At 39.2% G+C, this 18,425-nt stretch overlaps 1 protein-coding gene across 4 annotated transcripts in view; it reads right to left on the reverse strand.

Moving 5' to 3' along the window:
- Window positions 1-16,461, reverse strand: part of FBXO11 (F-box protein 11) — a 115,440-nt gene extending 98,979 nt beyond the window's left edge. For 3 of the 4 annotated variants that reach the window (XM_074286781.1, XM_074286782.1, XM_074286780.1), the window contains exon 1: window positions 15,243-16,227. In XM_074286781.1, the coding sequence (XP_074142882.1) occupies window positions 15,243-15,519 (277 nt within the window). In that variant the 5' untranslated portion in view covers window positions 15,520-16,227. Of the gene's footprint in view, window positions 1-15,242; window positions 16,228-16,340 lie in introns of those variants that run through there. The other variant, XM_074286783.1, reaches the window with a different exon arrangement.
- Window positions 16,462-18,425: the final 1,964 nt, after the last annotated feature.

Consider the following 18,425-nt stretch of genomic DNA (forward strand, 5'->3'; position numbering starts at 1 on the left):
CATAATTCAGTGCTAAAACATCAAATGAAGACTAAAAGACTTAAAACAAAGATTAATAAAATTTCTAAGGAAATATCTATCATACTTTCTCCCTTATGTTCTTTACTTTAAAAAAATTAAACTAAACAAACAAAAAAGACATACTGCAATGTGGTAAAATCAAGAAACTAAGAAATATGTAAATATAAGGGGAAAAAGTCTTTTCAGGTAAATTTACTCTCTCAACATAATTAGGAGTTCCTATTCTTATCTATTTCCGCTGAAAATAAAATATAAAAATCAGTGATTGTAATAGTAATAGGTAATATTTATATAGCACTTACTATGTGCCAGGCACTGTGCTAAGTACTTTATAATTACTATCATGTACATTTCCACATCTTTTCAAAGTAGGTGCTATTATCATCTTCCTTTTACAAATGAGGAAATTGAGGCAAAGAGAGGTTAAGTGACTCTGAGGCCAAACTAAGCTCTTCCTGTCCCCAAGACCGGTGCTCTAAGGACTGCACCATCTATTGAGAATCACAGAAATAAGTATTATTCCATGCCATCCATAAACCTATCAAGCCATTCTCCAATTGATAAATGGTCAAAGGATATGAACAATTTTCAGATGAAGAAATTGAAACTATTTCTAACTATATGAAAAGATGCTCCAAGTCATTATTAATCAGAGAAATGCAAATTAAGACAACTCTTGAGATACCACTACACAACTGTCAGATTGGCTAGAATAACAGGGAAAGATAATGCAGAATGTTGGAGGGGATGTGGGAAAACAGGGACACTGATACATTGTTGGTGAATTGTGAATACATCCAGCCATTCTGAATAGTGATTTGGAACTATGGTCAAAAAGTTATCAAACTGTGCACACTCTTTGATCCAGCAGTGTTACTACTGGGCTTATATCCCAAAGAGATCCTAAAGAAGGGAAAGGGACCTGTATGTGCAAGAATGTTTGTGGCAGCCCTCTTTGTAGTGGCCAGAAACTGTTGGAGAATGGCTGATTAAATTATGGTATATGAATATTATGGAATATTATTGTTCTGTAAGAAATGATCAGCAGGATGATTTCAGAAAGGCCTGGAGAGATTTACATGGGCTGATGCTGAGTGAAATGAGCAGGACCAGGAGATCATTATACACTTCAACAGCAATAATATATGATAATCAATTCTGATGAACCTGGCTTTCTTCAACAATGAGATGAACCAAATCAATTGCATTTGTTCAATAATGAATAGGACCAGCTATACCTAGTGAAAGAACTCTGGGAAATGAGTGAACCACTACGTGGCATTTCCAATTCCTCTGTTTTTTCCGCTTGCATTTTTGATTTCCTTCTCAGGTTAATTTTACCTTATTTCAAAGTCCAATTCTTCTTGTGCAGCAAAATAACTGTATGGATATGTATATATTGTATTTAACATATACTTTGTATTGTATTTAATATATATTTTAACATATTTAACATGTACTGGTCTACCTGCCATCTGGAGGATGGGGAGAGGGAAGGAGTGGAAAAGTTGGAACAGAAGGTTTTTGCAAGGGTCAATGCTGAAAAATTACCCATACATATATCTTGTAAATAAAAAGCTATATTTTTAAAAAAGAAACTCTTTACTAAAATAACCACACAAAAAATGGACAAAGAATTATTTTTTCTAAAATATTAGTTTCAAATGTGGACAAATTTTTCCTTAACTCCACTAACCCTACTATCAAGTCATTTTCATCTAGAATTAATCCCTAACTTGTCACTCTGCTAGCTTAACACTTCTTCCACACCTTCTATGACCACTGTCTCAATGGTCTATGGATACCACAGTAAAAAGAAGGAATAGACTGTGAATACCTAAGGGAAGCTGACTATGGGGACAATTCCTCAGATACTGTTGAACCCATATAGTTATTACCTCAAAATATACTCCTAAGGAGACCAAATGTTTTTAAATTTACTCATATATACTCATACCCTCATACAGCCTGAATTTTTTCCACTTAAGAGATTCATTTCAGTCCAAAGTACCTTCTATTATAGAACATAACAAAACCTCCATAATTTTTGATATGATTAATTCACACATCAGATATGAATTATTTCAAGTAGAGTTTTCAAACTCCAAACAGCTAATTTGCACTGAATTTCCATTCAATTCAACAAATATAAAAACCTACTCTTGTGTGGAACCTCGAGTAAAGCTCTGGCAAAGACACATTGCTTAGGTAAAATAAGGTGCCCAGCTCCAAGCTCCAAGAGCTTAAAAAAAAAAAAAAAAAGCTATAAAAAATTGGCTGATTTGGGAGCACAAAACACTTTTAGAGAGAACAAGTCAAATTAGGATGCCATAGTATGAGGGCTTAGGCTAGTACAAGGGCACTAAACACTCCAGGAAAGGTGTATTAGAGAAGAGGATTTATCAGAAGTTATCAAAGAAATTTTATTAATTTTGAATTGTGCCCATAGCTGGCTTTGTAGCTAAAAAAAAAAATATCAAAAGATCTTGGAGAATAAAGAGCTAGAACTGCTCTTTATTCTTTTTATTTCTGAAGGGACAGTGCTCAGTTTCCAAGAATCCAGAACACACACTAATACTCAATACTGTAGTAAATAGCTATTATGCATTAAAAAGGTTTTTGTGGACTAGCCTACATATTCAACTATCACCTAATAACAATTTTCTTAAAAAAAATACATTCTAAGATAAAGATCCTTACATACAATCCAAAGTTGGGGAATCTTCTGTCCATTGTTGCTACTGCTCCAATTTATTTTCAATAAATTGAGATAAAAACTTAAGATTCCTATGATAGCAACAGTAGAGCCTTAGTAAATGATTTGGAAGAATTGTAGGGTAAGGGAGAAATAGTTTGAACTGTAGATGAAAAAAGTATGAATACAACCAAGGAAACTTAAGCTATCCTTGATTATCAAATACAAAAATAGGGAATTTAAATTCCAAATGAATGTCAATAGTGACAAAAGCATTCTTGATAGCTGCATATTTATTTCAGTTATTCTTCAGAACACATAAGCATTAAGAAGTATGACTATTTGTCTTTTTTTTTTTTTTTGGTCTGTATTGCCATCACCTGACATTATGCCTTTGCACTATTAATAGATGCTTAATAGATGATTGCTGAATTGCCTTGCTGAGGGTCAGTTTCCAAAGTTCTACACATTTCTTATGCCAAAACTAAGACATTTTCAATGCTGAGTGACCCACATTTGCAAAATTTCTCCCTTCCAACTTCAGATTTGTGATTCTATCAACTATAAGAATTTTTGATTAACTTCTTAAATGGAAGCTTCCATTTGTCCATCATGTGATCCTAGTATATTTCCTTGTCTTCCTTGATATTTGCCATCTCACTGTGCCCCTAGTGCACCACTTGCAACACCACCACCATCCCTGTTTCAGAAGATCATTTCCTTCAAATTACATACAGGACTGACTAAATTCAGTCAGTCAATAAGAATTTATCAGTCAAGTTGGTCAAAAAGCATTTATTAAGGGATACACTACACGTTAGGGACTGTGCTAAGCACTGGCAAATTTAAAAAAGGAAAAAAAAAAAAGCCAAAAAAAAAATTTTGTTCTCAGGGACGGAGAAACAATAAGCAAAGAATTCTTTTTATACAAAAGTAAATGGGAGGTAATCTCAAAAGGATTAGAGCTCTAGGAAAGACTGTCTGCAGAAGGAAAAGATAGATGAAATAAGAGAAAAAGTAGATATGAGGAAGCATCTGAAGCATGAGGGGTACTCACTGCAAACTTAATAATATGGAGTGTCATATGGAAGAACAAGTAGGCCAAAGTGGAAGGATTTTTTTTTTTTCCTTTGGCTGAGGCAACTGGGATTAAGTGACTTGCCCAGGGTCACACAGCTAGGAAGCATTAAGTGTCTGAGATCGCATTTGAACTCAGGTTCTCCTGACTTCAGGGCTGATGCTCTATTCACTGCGCCACCTAGCTGCCCCAAAGCAGGACTTCTTAAACTTTTCTTATGACCCTTTTTTTGGCTCAAAATTTTTTTATGTAATACCAGCCATACATGTATATAAATTATGTACACAAATCAACATTAATGATAATAAATCATAATTTTGCAATCCCTCACACTGAGTTATTAGACCCCACATGGGGTCGAGAATCACAGCATAAGAAGCTGGGTCATAAAACATGTGTAGAGGAATATAGTTTAAGAATAATGGAAAGATAGGAAAATTCCAGGTTGTAAAGAGTTTTAAATGTCAAAAAGAATATTTTTTAATATTTGATTCTGGGAGCAATGAAGAACAGAGCCAGTGTATTGTACTAATAGGGAATGGAGGCATCATGATCTTCTCTTTAGGAAAATCAATTTGGCAGGTAAGTGAAGAATAAATTGGAATGAGGTGAGACTGGAGAAAAGAGGACATATAAAAGAAATATTGTGAAAGAAGAAAAAGAGAAAAACTTGACATACATACTGTGGAGTTAGTGTAAGTGAAGATGTGGTAGTTGCCCACCTGGCTAACTGGAAGGCAAGATGAGAAGAAGGGAGGAAATTTATGTAGGGAAAGAGTTTCTGTAATGCTGATTTTAAAGACTCAGGACAGAATCTATGGGAGATAACCTATGCTTAATGAACATGCTCTGGATGAAAGTTGAGAAAAGGAGACTAAGAAAGACTAGTCAGACAGGTAGAAGAACCAGGAAAAGAGCAATTTAGTAAAAACTTGAGAGTTCCAGAAGAGAGTGAATGAAGGTGGAAGATAACACAGGATGAAGAATGAGAAAAGACCTTTAGATTTTACAATGCAGATTTCAATGTTAACTAAGGGAATAGTAATTTCATTGATAAACTTTGAATTTCTGTCAAGAACATTCTTCCACATCACTGGAGATTTGCCTAAAGTGTCCCCCCCCACTTTTCACCTGCTAAATCTTTATTCACAGAGAATCCTACCATCTTCAATAAGACAATACAAATTAAATTGGAAGAAACAATGTTATTTTATCTCTAATGAATAACTCATATCTAGGTGTATTTCACACACCTGGCTTTACCAATCTCCAAGATGTAACAAGTGAATAAAAATAGTCAAAGAAAAGTTACATCTTCTTAAAACTCAGTTCTCTCAGAGAATAGAAGTTTATACATTCTAATAATACAGCGAATACTGTTGTTATTATTGTCTAACTCTTTGTGATGTCATTCAGAGTTTTCTTGGCAACTATGGTAAAGTAGTTTGTCATTTCTTTCTCCAACCCATTTTACAGATGAGAAACTGAGGCAAAAATGGTTGTGACATACCCAGGGTCACACAGCTAGTAAATGTTCTGACTTCAGGTCCTAGGCTCTATTCATCAAATCGCCTTTCGATCCCACTGTGAATACTGCTTAGAAGCAAAACCTTAAAGGTTCAGATAATTAACTTTAAACTCAGAAGCAAGTCCCTAAACCAGAGAAACATAAGGCACAGCTCAATTTCTTTATTTTGCAGATGAATAAATTGAGGCTTTAAAATGCTAAGTAAATGACTTGCCCAAAAGCACACAGCAAGGTAGAGCTCTTAATTTTCTATTAATCATTTTACACAGAACATTAAGTGGTCAATATTACTGTTCCTGTTTTACAGTTGGGAAAGCATGCCAGTGACCTGTCCAAGCTGATAGAACTGGGGGGTGAGGGGGAAAAGCCAATCTTTCTAATTATTAGATTCCGAAGTTCCCCAAGTCAGAAGATCTGGATCAAGTTGCTGCCTTACTCAACTTGTCCTAATGATAGATTTACCTAAACAATAGCTGACCATCCACTGGACAAGGAACCTAAATCCTTTACACTTTTAAACAGGCACAAGGAAGAAACTACTCTACCATCCAAACAAGGCTTTTGCATCAAAAACTAGAATCAAAAGAATCAATGCTTTCTTTTATGAATTGGCACTAGTTGCTTTTCAGACCCTTATATTACTAATGGACACTTTCCACAAGGAAAATCATTTGCAAACCCTGATTTCATATTCATTTAGTGGGAGAATTTATAATGGAAAAGTGCCAAAAGTGCAAATCACTTTAAAGGCTCAAATGTCTATCAGCAGGACTGATTTTACCCTCATCTCCAACAGAAGTTTGTTTCCTATAATGTAGTCTACATCCTCTTGATGTAGACTTTAGGTGAAAAATGATCCAACTACTTCATTTGTGATGTGACTTTCCTTAAGGTCCCCTTTCCTGACATGAGGTTATTTCCACTGTTGCTGAAATTCCAGATTACCTGAAGAGCTCTTATAATGTCCCTAAACATTCAGGGTCAGTGGATAAGATATATTATGATTGACAATAGACTAGCCTGATTAATTCCTAGAAATACTAATACCAAAGGTTTCATAAAAATGATGACCTTACCTCCCAATAAGAACATCTTGTTTCTCCAGTCATATACTTTTAAGCATGTTTGAACCAAACATACCTCAGAATTCATGTTCTTATTCATATGGGACTTTAGTCAACACCACATAAGACACTACAGGAAAATTAACTCCCAAGTAGAAAAAAGCTCCAAGACCCAAGAATGAATTATCTTCAAAATATCAGTAAGAAGGAAGAACACCAATCTGTGACATATGTGTACGTCAATTCAATCTATCAATGCAAATTAGCAACTGTTCAAAAATTGATGGTCTTAGAGAATTGTACAGAGGCACTGAAACATTAATTGGCTTGCCCAGAATCAGAAGACCAATACAGTGTGGAGACAAAACTTAAACCCAAGTCTTTGTGAAGGAGAATTGTTTCCCATCTATTCAATAATCCACGTCTTCTTTTCTTAAATTTTAATGGGCAAAATCAAATAACAAGAAATCAAAAACTTCATTCAATCATATTTCCCTACCCATCTTTGAAATCTCATTTCTAAATTAAGTGAAGCTCTACCTATTTTTGGATGCATCCATTAGGCTCCAGAGAGAAGCTTCTCTTATACATGAGGTAGTTATCTATTTATTTTGTATTATTTATATATCTAGTGTGTGTATGGGAGGAAACATACTTACTTAGTTTATAAACTCACCCAAAAGCAATTTTGAATCAACAAACTTTTTATCTTTTTCAACATCAAGCACAGATTTTCACATATGATATATGCCTACTATAGATTTGCTGAATTGAATCACATTTATATATAAAATATATGTCTATTGCAAAGTAGATAGACATATATCTTATATATTAATATGATTGCATATTCATATGAATATGTACTTTGCAACTACAATAAATTTTATTAAATGTTTCTAATTAAGAAAATGCAGTTTCTGATTTTCAAAGTAAAATTAATTGCTTTAAAATATTCTTAACCTTGATTAAATTATATGGGACAAAACCAGTTCCTTTCATGTTTTTATTTTCTTTAGACTAAATATATTGAGAATTTAAGTGTAAGAAGCATATTTCTTAAGTTAAATTCCACAGATTCAACTAAATGAACAAAGTGCACTTTGAGCACAGCATTATTTTATATGAAATTTAGATAGGAACCATTACTATACAGAATTTACACTGCAGTAAGGCCTAATTCATACAAAATTTAATTCAACACTTATATATGATGTCCAAGATGCTGAGGACCATCCCCCACAACCCCGGCCCCCAAATAATTCCCTGTCCTCAATGTTCTCATTGATTTATAATATGAGTGCCAAAATCCTATGTGAGTATAACAAGAAAAAGGAAATTATTATCTGGTGGAAATTAGGAAAGACTTCATAGAAGAAATCTGAATTAGGCTTTAAAGAATGGACTTTAAAGAAAGAAAATGTGGTATAGGTGATTTTTGCTTTGAGCAGTGGTGGAAGGAGGAAAGTAAAGTATTTGTACAAAAGATCATTTAGTTAAGAGAAGCTGCAGAATAAAATACACAGATTAAGATGGAAAGAAATAGGGTCTAGAATGGAGAGGCCCAGCAAATTTTAGATGGACAAGCCATCATAAGGATGGGTTGAAAGTAGCTAAAAGTGGGCACAGGATGACCTGTTAAGAAGCTATTATGATAGGTCAGAAGGTATTGAAATCTGTACTAATACGGTACCAGTGGAAATGGCAGAAGATAGGCAGGAAAGAGACTTCAAAAATAGGGGGAAAAAAACTTGATAAGTTAAAATAATGACAGATGAAGAAGATGGTAGAATCAAAGACAAAATGAAGTTTTAACAAAGACAGAAGGAACAGCAAAATTTTGAGGATAAATATAATTTGTTCACTTTCAAACACAGTGAGTTTGAAGTGGCAGTGAAATAGCCAAACAGATCTGAAGTTCTAGAGCACAGGAGAAAAGAAAGCCTGAGCTAGAGTTAGAATTCATTATTATCTGTATAAACATCCAGAAGGATTTTAGAGTTGAAAGGACCTTAAAGATATCTAGTCTAAATTTCCTACTTAAAAGAATTTAAACAAAAAAAAAAAAAAGACTTACTTGATGCCATATCTGAAGTAAGAGAACCAGGACTTGAAAACCAAGTGGTCTGCTTTCAAATCCGGCACTCTGCTAAACTATACTATGTTAACTAACCCTACACAAAAGTAAGTGAGATTGCCAAGGACAAGACAGAGTGAGAGAGCCCAAGTCCTTGTCTTAGCAAACATCATAGGGAAGGGGGGGAGAAGAATCAATAAGATAGTATAGAAGAGCATTCCTTTTTCTACTTCTCCATCACACCAACAGGAATCTCAATATCCAGAAAGAGTGCATTAGCCTTAATAATCATATTTCATCAGCATCTTCTGGCTCTGGGAGCCCTCTGCAATGAAGGTAAAGAGCTCCTCCCAAATTTTCCATATAAGAATAGTCCCCAGCCCAGTCATCTCTGCATTTCATACAGATTTTTCACTGTGCCAGAGGCTCAGGTCTAGTTATACACCCCTATTTCAGTTTCCCTTTGTGTGCAATCTTGCCTCCTTAGATAGTAAACTCCCACAAGCCAGAGATTGGTTTTCTTTTTGGTGTTTATAACATCTCCTTCTTCCCACCCTACCAAAAAATAAGGCATTTCCCAAAGGCAAAAGACAAACAATCCCTATCTTCAAGAAATTTATAATCTAATGAAGGAAGCAACATATAAACAAAAAATGTATAAACTAGCTATGTACAGAGTAATTAGGAACATAAAAGGAAAATTAGAATTGCAAAGGATTGGGAAAGACCTCCTATAAAAGTTGGAATTTTAGCTGGGACTTGAAGGAAGGCAATGACTGGCACATAGCCCATGTTTATTGGCTGGGATAGCAGCAGTTATAGAGGGTAGGAGGATAAGATGAACAGCTAAATGGCATGATGTATAGAGCCCTGGACCTATAGTCAGGAAGCTTGCTTTCCTGAATCCAAATGTTGCTTCTGACAAATACTAGCTGAGTGACCCTAAGCAAGTCATCTAACCCCGCTTGCCTCTCTGTTTCTCATCTGCAAAAAGAGTTGTCTGCCAAGAAAAGCCCAAAATGGAGCTGCAAGGAGTTAGATACAACTGAAACCAGAGAACAGGAGGACAAGAAGAGTGGTATTTGGGAAGTCAAAAGAGAATTAATGTATAAAAGAAAAGCCATGCTTCCCAGAGCCAGGTACTGACAAGTTCTGAGGGTACAAACAGAAGTAAAGATAGTCATTGGCTTCTAGAAATTTGGATTCTAATAGAGGAGATAATGCATATGGAGGAATGAAGGCAGGATAGGTATTTCCTATTTTGATTTAGAATATTGCAAGTATAAGGAGAGGAGAGTAGACTTGTGGCTAGGCAGAAAGAAATCCAGGAGAATGGGATGATCATCATGGCCAAAGGCAGTAGACAGCTGGGATCTAAGAACATAAAGCCTTAAAAAAAGAGCTCCAGATTTTGTGATTAAATGTTCCATTAATGACTTGGTTGGGACTTGGGAACTTTTCAATAGGGGCTAAAGAGATGGAATTCAAAAATTAAGAGATGTAGGAAAGTACAAGTACATGATTGGGAAATAAAAATCCCAAAGCTTTTCCAGTATATACATTAGTACACAGGAAATTTGCTCCAGAAAACAGCCAGTCAAAAATGATTTTAAAATTAGTATTTTGGTCCAACATTCATTTAACCTACATTTTTCTTCTAAAAACAGTCTCTGCCTGTAGCCATGAACTGGAAGAAAAAAAAGAAAAAGAAAAACCAAAACACTAAAAAACCCAACTACTGAACTCATGAGTAATCTTGGGAAAATTCACCCATTTCTTCTCTTTGTACATGGAAAACTCTAGTCATTCACATCACCACTTGATAGTTTCACCATGTTAGATATGAACAAACTTGGCTTCAGCACCATCTATATTTGCATAAGGCAATGCTCAAAGTCTCAATATCAATCTAAGGGATTATTTTGAATGCTACTTCAGAGAATAGCTCTACATTGAACAATATTTTTTACTCATTTAATCGGTGATCTTTTTTTGGACCTGTGATTTCCTGTGTGTAGGAACCTCCAGTGTAGAAAATCCCTCCATTTATGTAGAGCAGAAATTGCTAGGCTACTCATAGTTTTAGAGTTGCTTGTAAATATCTTCCCTGGAGGTCACAAAACTATTAGGTGTCAGAGATAGGATTTGAACCCAAATAATTTCAATCCTAAAGCCATTTCACAAACAAAATAGAGAATGCTCACTGTGTGTTTGGATGGCACTAAAGTTGCTTAGCAAAACTGCTGTATCTTTGGAATATTGAAAGAGAATCAAAAGTAATTAAGAGAGCAATGGTAGTACTATACAAGGACTTTAGAAAACACAAAATAATATGATAAACAAGAGGTACATGTTGAAGACTAAGAAAAAGAGACAAAGAAAGGGATCTCAGCATTATAATAGTTCATAAAATAAAATGATTGTTCATTGAAATCTTATTATTTTTAAAAATAAAGTTCCATAACACAGTGACCCAGTAGCCTTGAGATTTCTATAATTTAAGACCTTAAGAGGTAGATGATCTCTAGGTTAGTCACCTCTCCTAATCTGCTAAAGTTCCCAAGAAGAAAGAGAACACAGACCCTTCTTGAAAAACTTCAATGATTTCAAAACCTATGAAAACTATATTCTTCCCAACTTGGCATGCCAAGCAAGAGCCAAAGAATTTTTCTTCATCACCCTTGTCCTCCAAGGTACATAATTACCTAAACTCTGGAAAGCAGAGTACAGTTTTCTGACCTGAACTCCTAAAAGCTACATGAGTTTCAAAAGAATATATAACTGGGAAAGGGGAGGAAGAGTAGAGGTTAGGAATGTATGTACTTGCAAAAGAACCAGAAGGTAGCTGATTACAAGTGGAAGATATTCCTTAAAAAGTGGCCAATCAGAACTCAAGACCTGGACCTCCAGGAATCCCCTTTCCCAATTCTGTTCTAAGATATTATTAAAAGCTCATATTGAATCTTGGTACAGGTTTGTTGTAAGAAGTTCCCAAAAACAAAACAAAACAAAAAAAAAAAAAAAAAAAAAAACCTACTACAAAACAGAGAAGCAGCTCAATTTATAGCTGAGATATTTTCAATTTTTTTTTAAATAGCTTGAGTCCCCTTAAGATTAGGAACCAAAAGATCATGAGAACCCCGAAAAATTTCCTTGAATTACAATTACTATATATGCATAATAAACTTTTTGTCTTTAAAAAGAGCATCAAAGTTTTTCAATAATTAAAAATACAAAATTGTCACCTACTTAATTTTTTTAAAAATTAAACATCAAGAATAAAATCTTATTTACTCCAACTATTAATATACTTGTTTAGCTACTTAATCTCCATCTAGGAGAATAAGCAAATAATTTATCAATTCTGCAAAACTTAACGAACAGCATCAGTGTAAAGAATATAAACTCAGTACATGAATTTTTTAAAAATATAGTGACTGTCAAACATTTCTGAAGTAATGAACACACTACCTTCAGTTTCATTTTGCCTAACTGTTTTAGACCCTAGAATATAACCAATTTTTATATTAACAAATCTTTGTCTTCTCCTTTATGAAGCATTTCCGGTTATTTTCCATTAGCTAAATATGTATCTGAATAACATTCAAAGCTCAAGAATTTAAATGGATAGACCCAAAGTGTGACAATTAGTATTCTGCCTTTGACAAAGGATCTTTATAGATAAATGCAACATCCTATGATATATCTGTCAACATTTCCTAAAGGGGGGTAAAGAGCCTTATGAATTCTCCAAGAATCCAGGAGAACTTCTAAAAGATTCCCTATCATATTCCTAAGGTGTTCTACCTCTCAAAAATTGGTCATGAAGAAAACTATAGTTAAAATAAAGGTAACACGAATTTTAGATGCTAAAATAACTCTTGGAAAAGGGAACAGAAAAGAAGGTACACCAATACAGTCATCTATTTATCCTTCTAAGCATGACATATCTACCAGAAAAAAAAAAAAGTTTTTACGTGGAAAATAAACTGGCATTGAACTTATCTTTAGAACCAGTGAGTGAGTCTCAATATAGTAATATAGTAGTAGCAAATTGATCCAAGTCTCTTATATACTTATGCAATAAAACCCACTAAGTCATTAAAAGTCATTTCTTATATATTTATGCAATATAATTCAATAAAATATAAAATCTCTTAAAACACAAACACACACACATACATCTAGCCATTTGTATTACAAACCTTGAATAATGGAAGCCAGAAAAATTAACAATAAAAGGAATATCCCCTGTAACTTCTCCATATACACCTAAAACTTTTCATATGGAAAATTAAAAACTATTTTTAAAGTACTCAAGTTTCCAAAGAAAAATGTATTCATGGTTTAAGATAAAGTTAGCATACGAATATTATTACCTGAGTTTTTTGCTTATTGGCTCGACAATTTATTCAATTTTAAAACCATTCTCTGAATTTAAGCAATTTATTAAAGATTTTTTTAGATCTGAGACAATATTTTTACTAAAAAAAAGAGAAAAAAAAAAAAAAAAAAAAGAAAGCCTTCCCAAATTGGTGGCTCTTTACTGCATAGCAAGGATCCTAGAATGAATTGTTTGTTATTAAGGCTTGCTACTTATTGAAAGTCTGATTCATAAGTACCATCAGATAGTTTATAAGTATCAAAAACAAAGACAGGAACTCTAACTATTGGCATATAACCTACAATTTCCAAATCTAGATCATCACTTCACTTCAAATGAAAAGCAGCTACTGGATTTGAAAGAAAAATATCAAAGATAATCAATTTTAATAAATAGCTTGCTATTAACTAAAGTTTAGTGTTCACCAGTAGATTAAATGGCAGTCTAAAAAGGGGACTCTGGGGAATGAGTCAAAGCAAAAAAAATTTTTAAATAAGTCACGTTGACTAAATTATGGTTTACTGGATCAAAAGAATTTTTGGCAAGGTTACTGACAAATTAATACAACTTGAGCAAGTTTATTGTTAGCAAAACACCAAGACTGAATGTTTATAGTGCTTGATACAAAATCAATTTAAAAAAATTTTTTTTCTTAACTATTTATAGAAGTGTCAACAGGGGAAACACATGACTATTGAGTGAGACTTGGGAAAAGAAACTCGTATGCATGTCACATACAAAAAGGACATGATGAAAACAACATTCCAATTCATCAATCAATAAATTACTATGAATTTCTAGAGTTTGGACAAGACCCTCAGCTAGATTTGCAGCCTCACATCCTTTCATGTTATACAAAATAACCTGCCCTCCAATGACAGTTTTCATATTGATCAGGGAAGAAATGGGTAAACTTAATTTGTAAATTGACATTTTCCTTTCATCTAGTCAATATTTTGACCAAGTAAAAAAAAAAAGCCATCACTTTAACACACACACACACACACACACACACACACACACACACACACACACACACACACACACACACACACACCACGTTTCCAAGACAGTAACTGCATTCAAAATTAGTTCCCTTTATCATTCGAGATGTGACAACCAATGCATAAAAAATTAAAACCTAATCTTCTCAACTATACAACATGCAAAATGTCTCCTAACAATTCTCTTCCTCCTTAAAACAACAAAGCTGCAAATACGGTACAGGGAACAAGCCCCTCCACTGGTCGCGTTTAGTTAAAAAGAGAACAGTTCAGCAGCTTGGTGACCCGGGGCACACTCCCACCTCACGACCTCCCAAATAACTATCATTTCACTAAAACAGGAATTCAATTCGAGGAGCCCTCGGCCCCTTAGACAATGGTGGTTACCATATTGAGTGCTGGGTCCAATTGACATATTTCTGTAGGCCTTGGACAAGACACACAACACTCTCCCCCAAGACATTTGCTCCAAGGTAGGAGTATTAAGTCCATGCCAGCAGACCGGGCTGGGCCAGAGAATAGGAGCTGAAAGGGGGAGGGGGTGCAAAGGGGCAGGCTAAGAGGGGCATTAGAAGAAACAGCCTAGGGGTAATTGCACCATGAGAGAGGGAGGGGGCTGGAAATGGCCGATGGTCTGTTTATTTATTTATTTTAAAGGTCTAGATTTAACGGGTCCCTCCCCCCAACTCCCACTCTCATACACCATCCCCCTCCCCGGGATTCTGTAACCAAAACCAAACTGCGCAGCAAACACTGTGGGGCTGGAAGAGCCACGGCTGCCCCCACCCCACCCCACCCCCCCACCCCGTGACTAGGGAGCCAAGCGGGGCCGGAGGGGCACAAACAAGTTCCCGGGTCCACATCTCCAGGCTGGGATCCCCGATCCTCACGAAGAGGGGAGGCTCACTAACCCGGTTATGAAAGGAGGGAGGGAGACCAAGTCCTCACCCAACACCGGCAATTCCATTCCCCGTCCCTTCCTCCCCGGTCTCCGTCGGAAGGGGAAGAGTGCCCAAACCCTGGGATGAGTGAGGAGGGAGAGCCCGGTGAGACCCTCACTCCCCCCCATCCCCGGACTCCCTCTAGGGTCCAGGGACGGGGGAAGGGGGGGTGTGCCGAGCCCCCGAAACCAAACAAAGCGCGGCCTGAGCGCGAGCCAAGGCGAGTGGGGAAGCCGGGGCTTTTCCTGGCGACAGGGGCCCGGGCCGGGCACTGCGGCAGCGGGAGACCCGCCTCGGCTGGGCTCCTTCTCCGAGAAGCCCCCGACCCCCCCCCCCCCGCCCCCGAGACCCAGGGCCCGAGAGCCGCTGTCCCCTCCCCCCTCGGTCGAGGCGGCCGGGGCCGGGGGCAGCAGAGCGGGGGAGGGGACCGAGGAGGCCGCGGAGCCTTACCCCGCTCCCCGGCGTTGTTCCTCTCCTGAGGCGGCGGCGGAGGCGGCGGCGGCGGCGGAGGCTGCTGCTGCTGCTGGGGCTGGGGCTGCTGCGGCGGCGGCGGCGGAGGTGGCGGCTGGGGTTGGGGTTGCTGCTGCTGCTGCAGTTGGGGCTGGGGCTGCTGCTGCTGCTGGGGAGGCGGCGGCGGTGGCTGCTGCTGCTGCTGCTGTTGTTGTTGCACCGGGCGCGGCCTCGACACTCGCCTGGGTCTCCGGTTGGCGGCTCGGACGGAGTTCATTTGCCGGGCTGAGGTGGCGGCGTTGGCGGAGGGACACACACACACACCCCACACCCGGGGATTTGGGGGAGATGGGGGACGGAAGGGGGGAGGAGAGGAGAGGGGAGCGAGGGAGAGGCACGGAGACACAGGGGCGGGGGGGAGGGGGCCCCCGAGGAGACCCAGAGGCCCCGGGGACAAGAGCGGCACAGGAGGCCGGGGCGGCGGGCCGACACACCGCCCGGAGAGAGAGGAGGCCGAGAAGCGAGGGAGGGGCGAGGGCGGCGAGGAGCCGAGGCCGAGGCCGAGGCCGGAACCGAGGAAGACAGAGAGAAAGGACGGCCGCCCGCCCGCTCGGGGATCCCGAGGAGAATCGCGACCCCGATCCCGGTCCCGCCGTCTCCCGAGCACGGTCTCCGGCGGCAGCGGCGGCGGCTGGGGGGAGTGGGCGGGCGGGTGAGGAGGGGAGAAGGAGGAGAAGAGAGCGAGCGAGCGGGAGGGAGGGAGTAGGGAGGGAGGGAGCAGGGGGCGCCGGGCTCCTTTTTTTTTTCTTCCTCTGCCACCCCCCCACACCCCCTCAAAGAGATTTCTGTGAGGAATCTTTTTTTCCTCTCCTCGGCCTCCTCTCTCTCCTCCCCCCCTCTCTCTCCTCACCGAAGGGGAAACGAGGGTGAAGGGAGGAGACCGGGGGGGAAAAAAAAAGAAAAAAAAAAGAGGCGTAGTCGTTCCTCCTCCTTAAAGGAGCCTTTCCTCGGGGTCCTCCTCCTCCTCCGCCGCCGCCGCCGCCGCCGCCTCCTCCTCCGCCTCCTGCTCAGCCCCGTCGCTGCCGCCGCCGCCGCTGCTGCTGCTGCTGCTGTGGCTGCTGCTGCCGCCGCCGCCGATGATGATGATGATGATGATGATGATGATGCTGATGCTGCTGCTGCTGCCGACGCTGCTGCTGCTCCGTGGCAGGAGGAGCCATTGACACCGCCGTAGACACCACACGCTCAGTCAGTCACTCACCACAGCGGGGCGGGGGAGGGCCCGGCAGCCGCCGCCGCCAGAGCTGAGCAATCGAGGGACGGGGTAGGGGAAGGGAGGGGAGGGGCTTCTAGGAGGCCGACCAATGAGAGACGCCGGAACAGAGACATCCCGGCATCGGGGCCAATAAGAGTTCGTTTCTTATCAGGGAGCCGGCCTTCGCTCGACTGCCTTAGTCCCCGCCTTGATCCCCAGGCCGAGAGGAAGGGAGTGAGAGTCTGGGGTAATGGGGAGTTATCGAGCTTCTATGTAAAATGTATCAGTGTCTGTGTGGGGAGGGAGTGTTCCAGTGTGGAGTTGGGGTTGAAGGGAAGGAGGAGTTGGGGGGAAGGGGAGGTGCTGATGTAAGGAAGAAGTGATTAATCCATTCCTTTACTGTGTCAGTCTCTCCCCCATTTTTTCCCTTCCTGTAATGAAAAGGTGGCGCGAGAGCGGACCTTTGGGCTGCTTGTGTTTGATGTAGGTTGGGAGAATGATCTGTAGAGTGCGCAAGAGCCTGGGTGCCCTTTGGCTAGCCAGAGGATGTTTGCAAACCTTCCCTAAGAAAGGGCAGCCTCTAAATGGGAGGGTGCTGCGGAGGGGGTGTCCCTTGTTAATCATCGCTCCCCATTTCCCCCTCCCGTCTACTAAAGAACCCGCACCTCAATCGATAAATGCGTGCGAAGGTAAGGAAGGCTAAGTGACTTACTAGGAGAGACGGTCTGTTTCTGTGGAAAACCTGCGGAAAAGCAGAAGGTAAGGTAAATGTGGAGACAGTGTGACTCTATCTTAGCAAATACTTAACTTAAAGTAGCGTTAGGCTCCCCTTCCCAATTCCCTCACAAAGCTTCTTGAGGAAAACGTATTTGTATTCTCTACCTGAATTTACTTAAAAAGGAAATATGTATTTTTCTCTCCTCCCTCACACCGTTTTTCCCTTTCCTTTTTTGTCATGGTCATTACATGTTAGACGTTTGGAGGCTCACTTTTTACCTGTGTCTCACATTTTCAGACCTTTCATGTTTCCCCCTTCGAGCCTCACTGGCTAGGCCAGACGTGGCTCAAAGCAGAGGAAAGAGCGGAGAGTTTTTAAGTGTTGTTTTTAGCTGTTCGTTTGTGAAATGCAATGTAGGGCCCTCATACATTTTAGTCCAAAAATGGAGAGATCGGAAGAGAAACTTTTCCAACTCATGCCTATTAAAAAAAAAAAAAAAAAAGTTGAACAAAAGAAACTAAGCACGAAACAAAACAGTCTCTTTTCTTAACTCAGTCACATGGAAATCAACAACCAGTGAAATAATAGCTAGAAGAGATAGGGAGGAGTAAAAACTGCTCCAATAGAGTTCAAGGGGAAAAGAAAATTAAAGACAATCACGTGTTGTCCCATAATTTCTTCAAATTATCAATTCCTGTGATTTTTTTTTTTTGGAAATTTCACTTTTCTGTAAATTCACCCAACAATTATTGAGTACCTAAGATATGCCCAGAAATATTTTACATGTAAAGATAGTTTTCAACATTCATTTTGGTAAGACTTTGTATTGTACCCTCCCTCGGTTGTCCTCCCCTCCCCAAGACAGCAAGCACTCTGATATAGGTTAAATCTGTGTAATCCTTTTAAACGTATTTCCATTTGTCATATTGTACAAGAAAAATCAAACCCAAAGGGGGAAAAAACTATGAGAAAGAAAAAGCAAGAACAATAACAAAAGGTAAAAATATTATGCTTCAATCCAATTCAGTTCTCATACTTCTATTTTTGGAGGCAGATGCCATTTTCCATCCCAAGTCTATTGGAATTGTCTTGGATCACCACATTACTAAGAAAAGCCAAGTCCATCATAGTTGATAATCACATAATCTTGTTACTGTGTTCTGGTTCTGCTCACTTCACTCAGCATCACTTTGTGTAAGTCTTTCCAGGC

The sequence above is a fragment of the Sminthopsis crassicaudata genome, chromosome 2 (assembly GCF_048593235.1).
Source record: "Sminthopsis crassicaudata isolate SCR6 chromosome 2, ASM4859323v1, whole genome shotgun sequence".
Classification (NCBI taxonomy): Eukaryota; Metazoa; Chordata; class Mammalia; order Dasyuromorphia; family Dasyuridae; genus Sminthopsis; species Sminthopsis crassicaudata.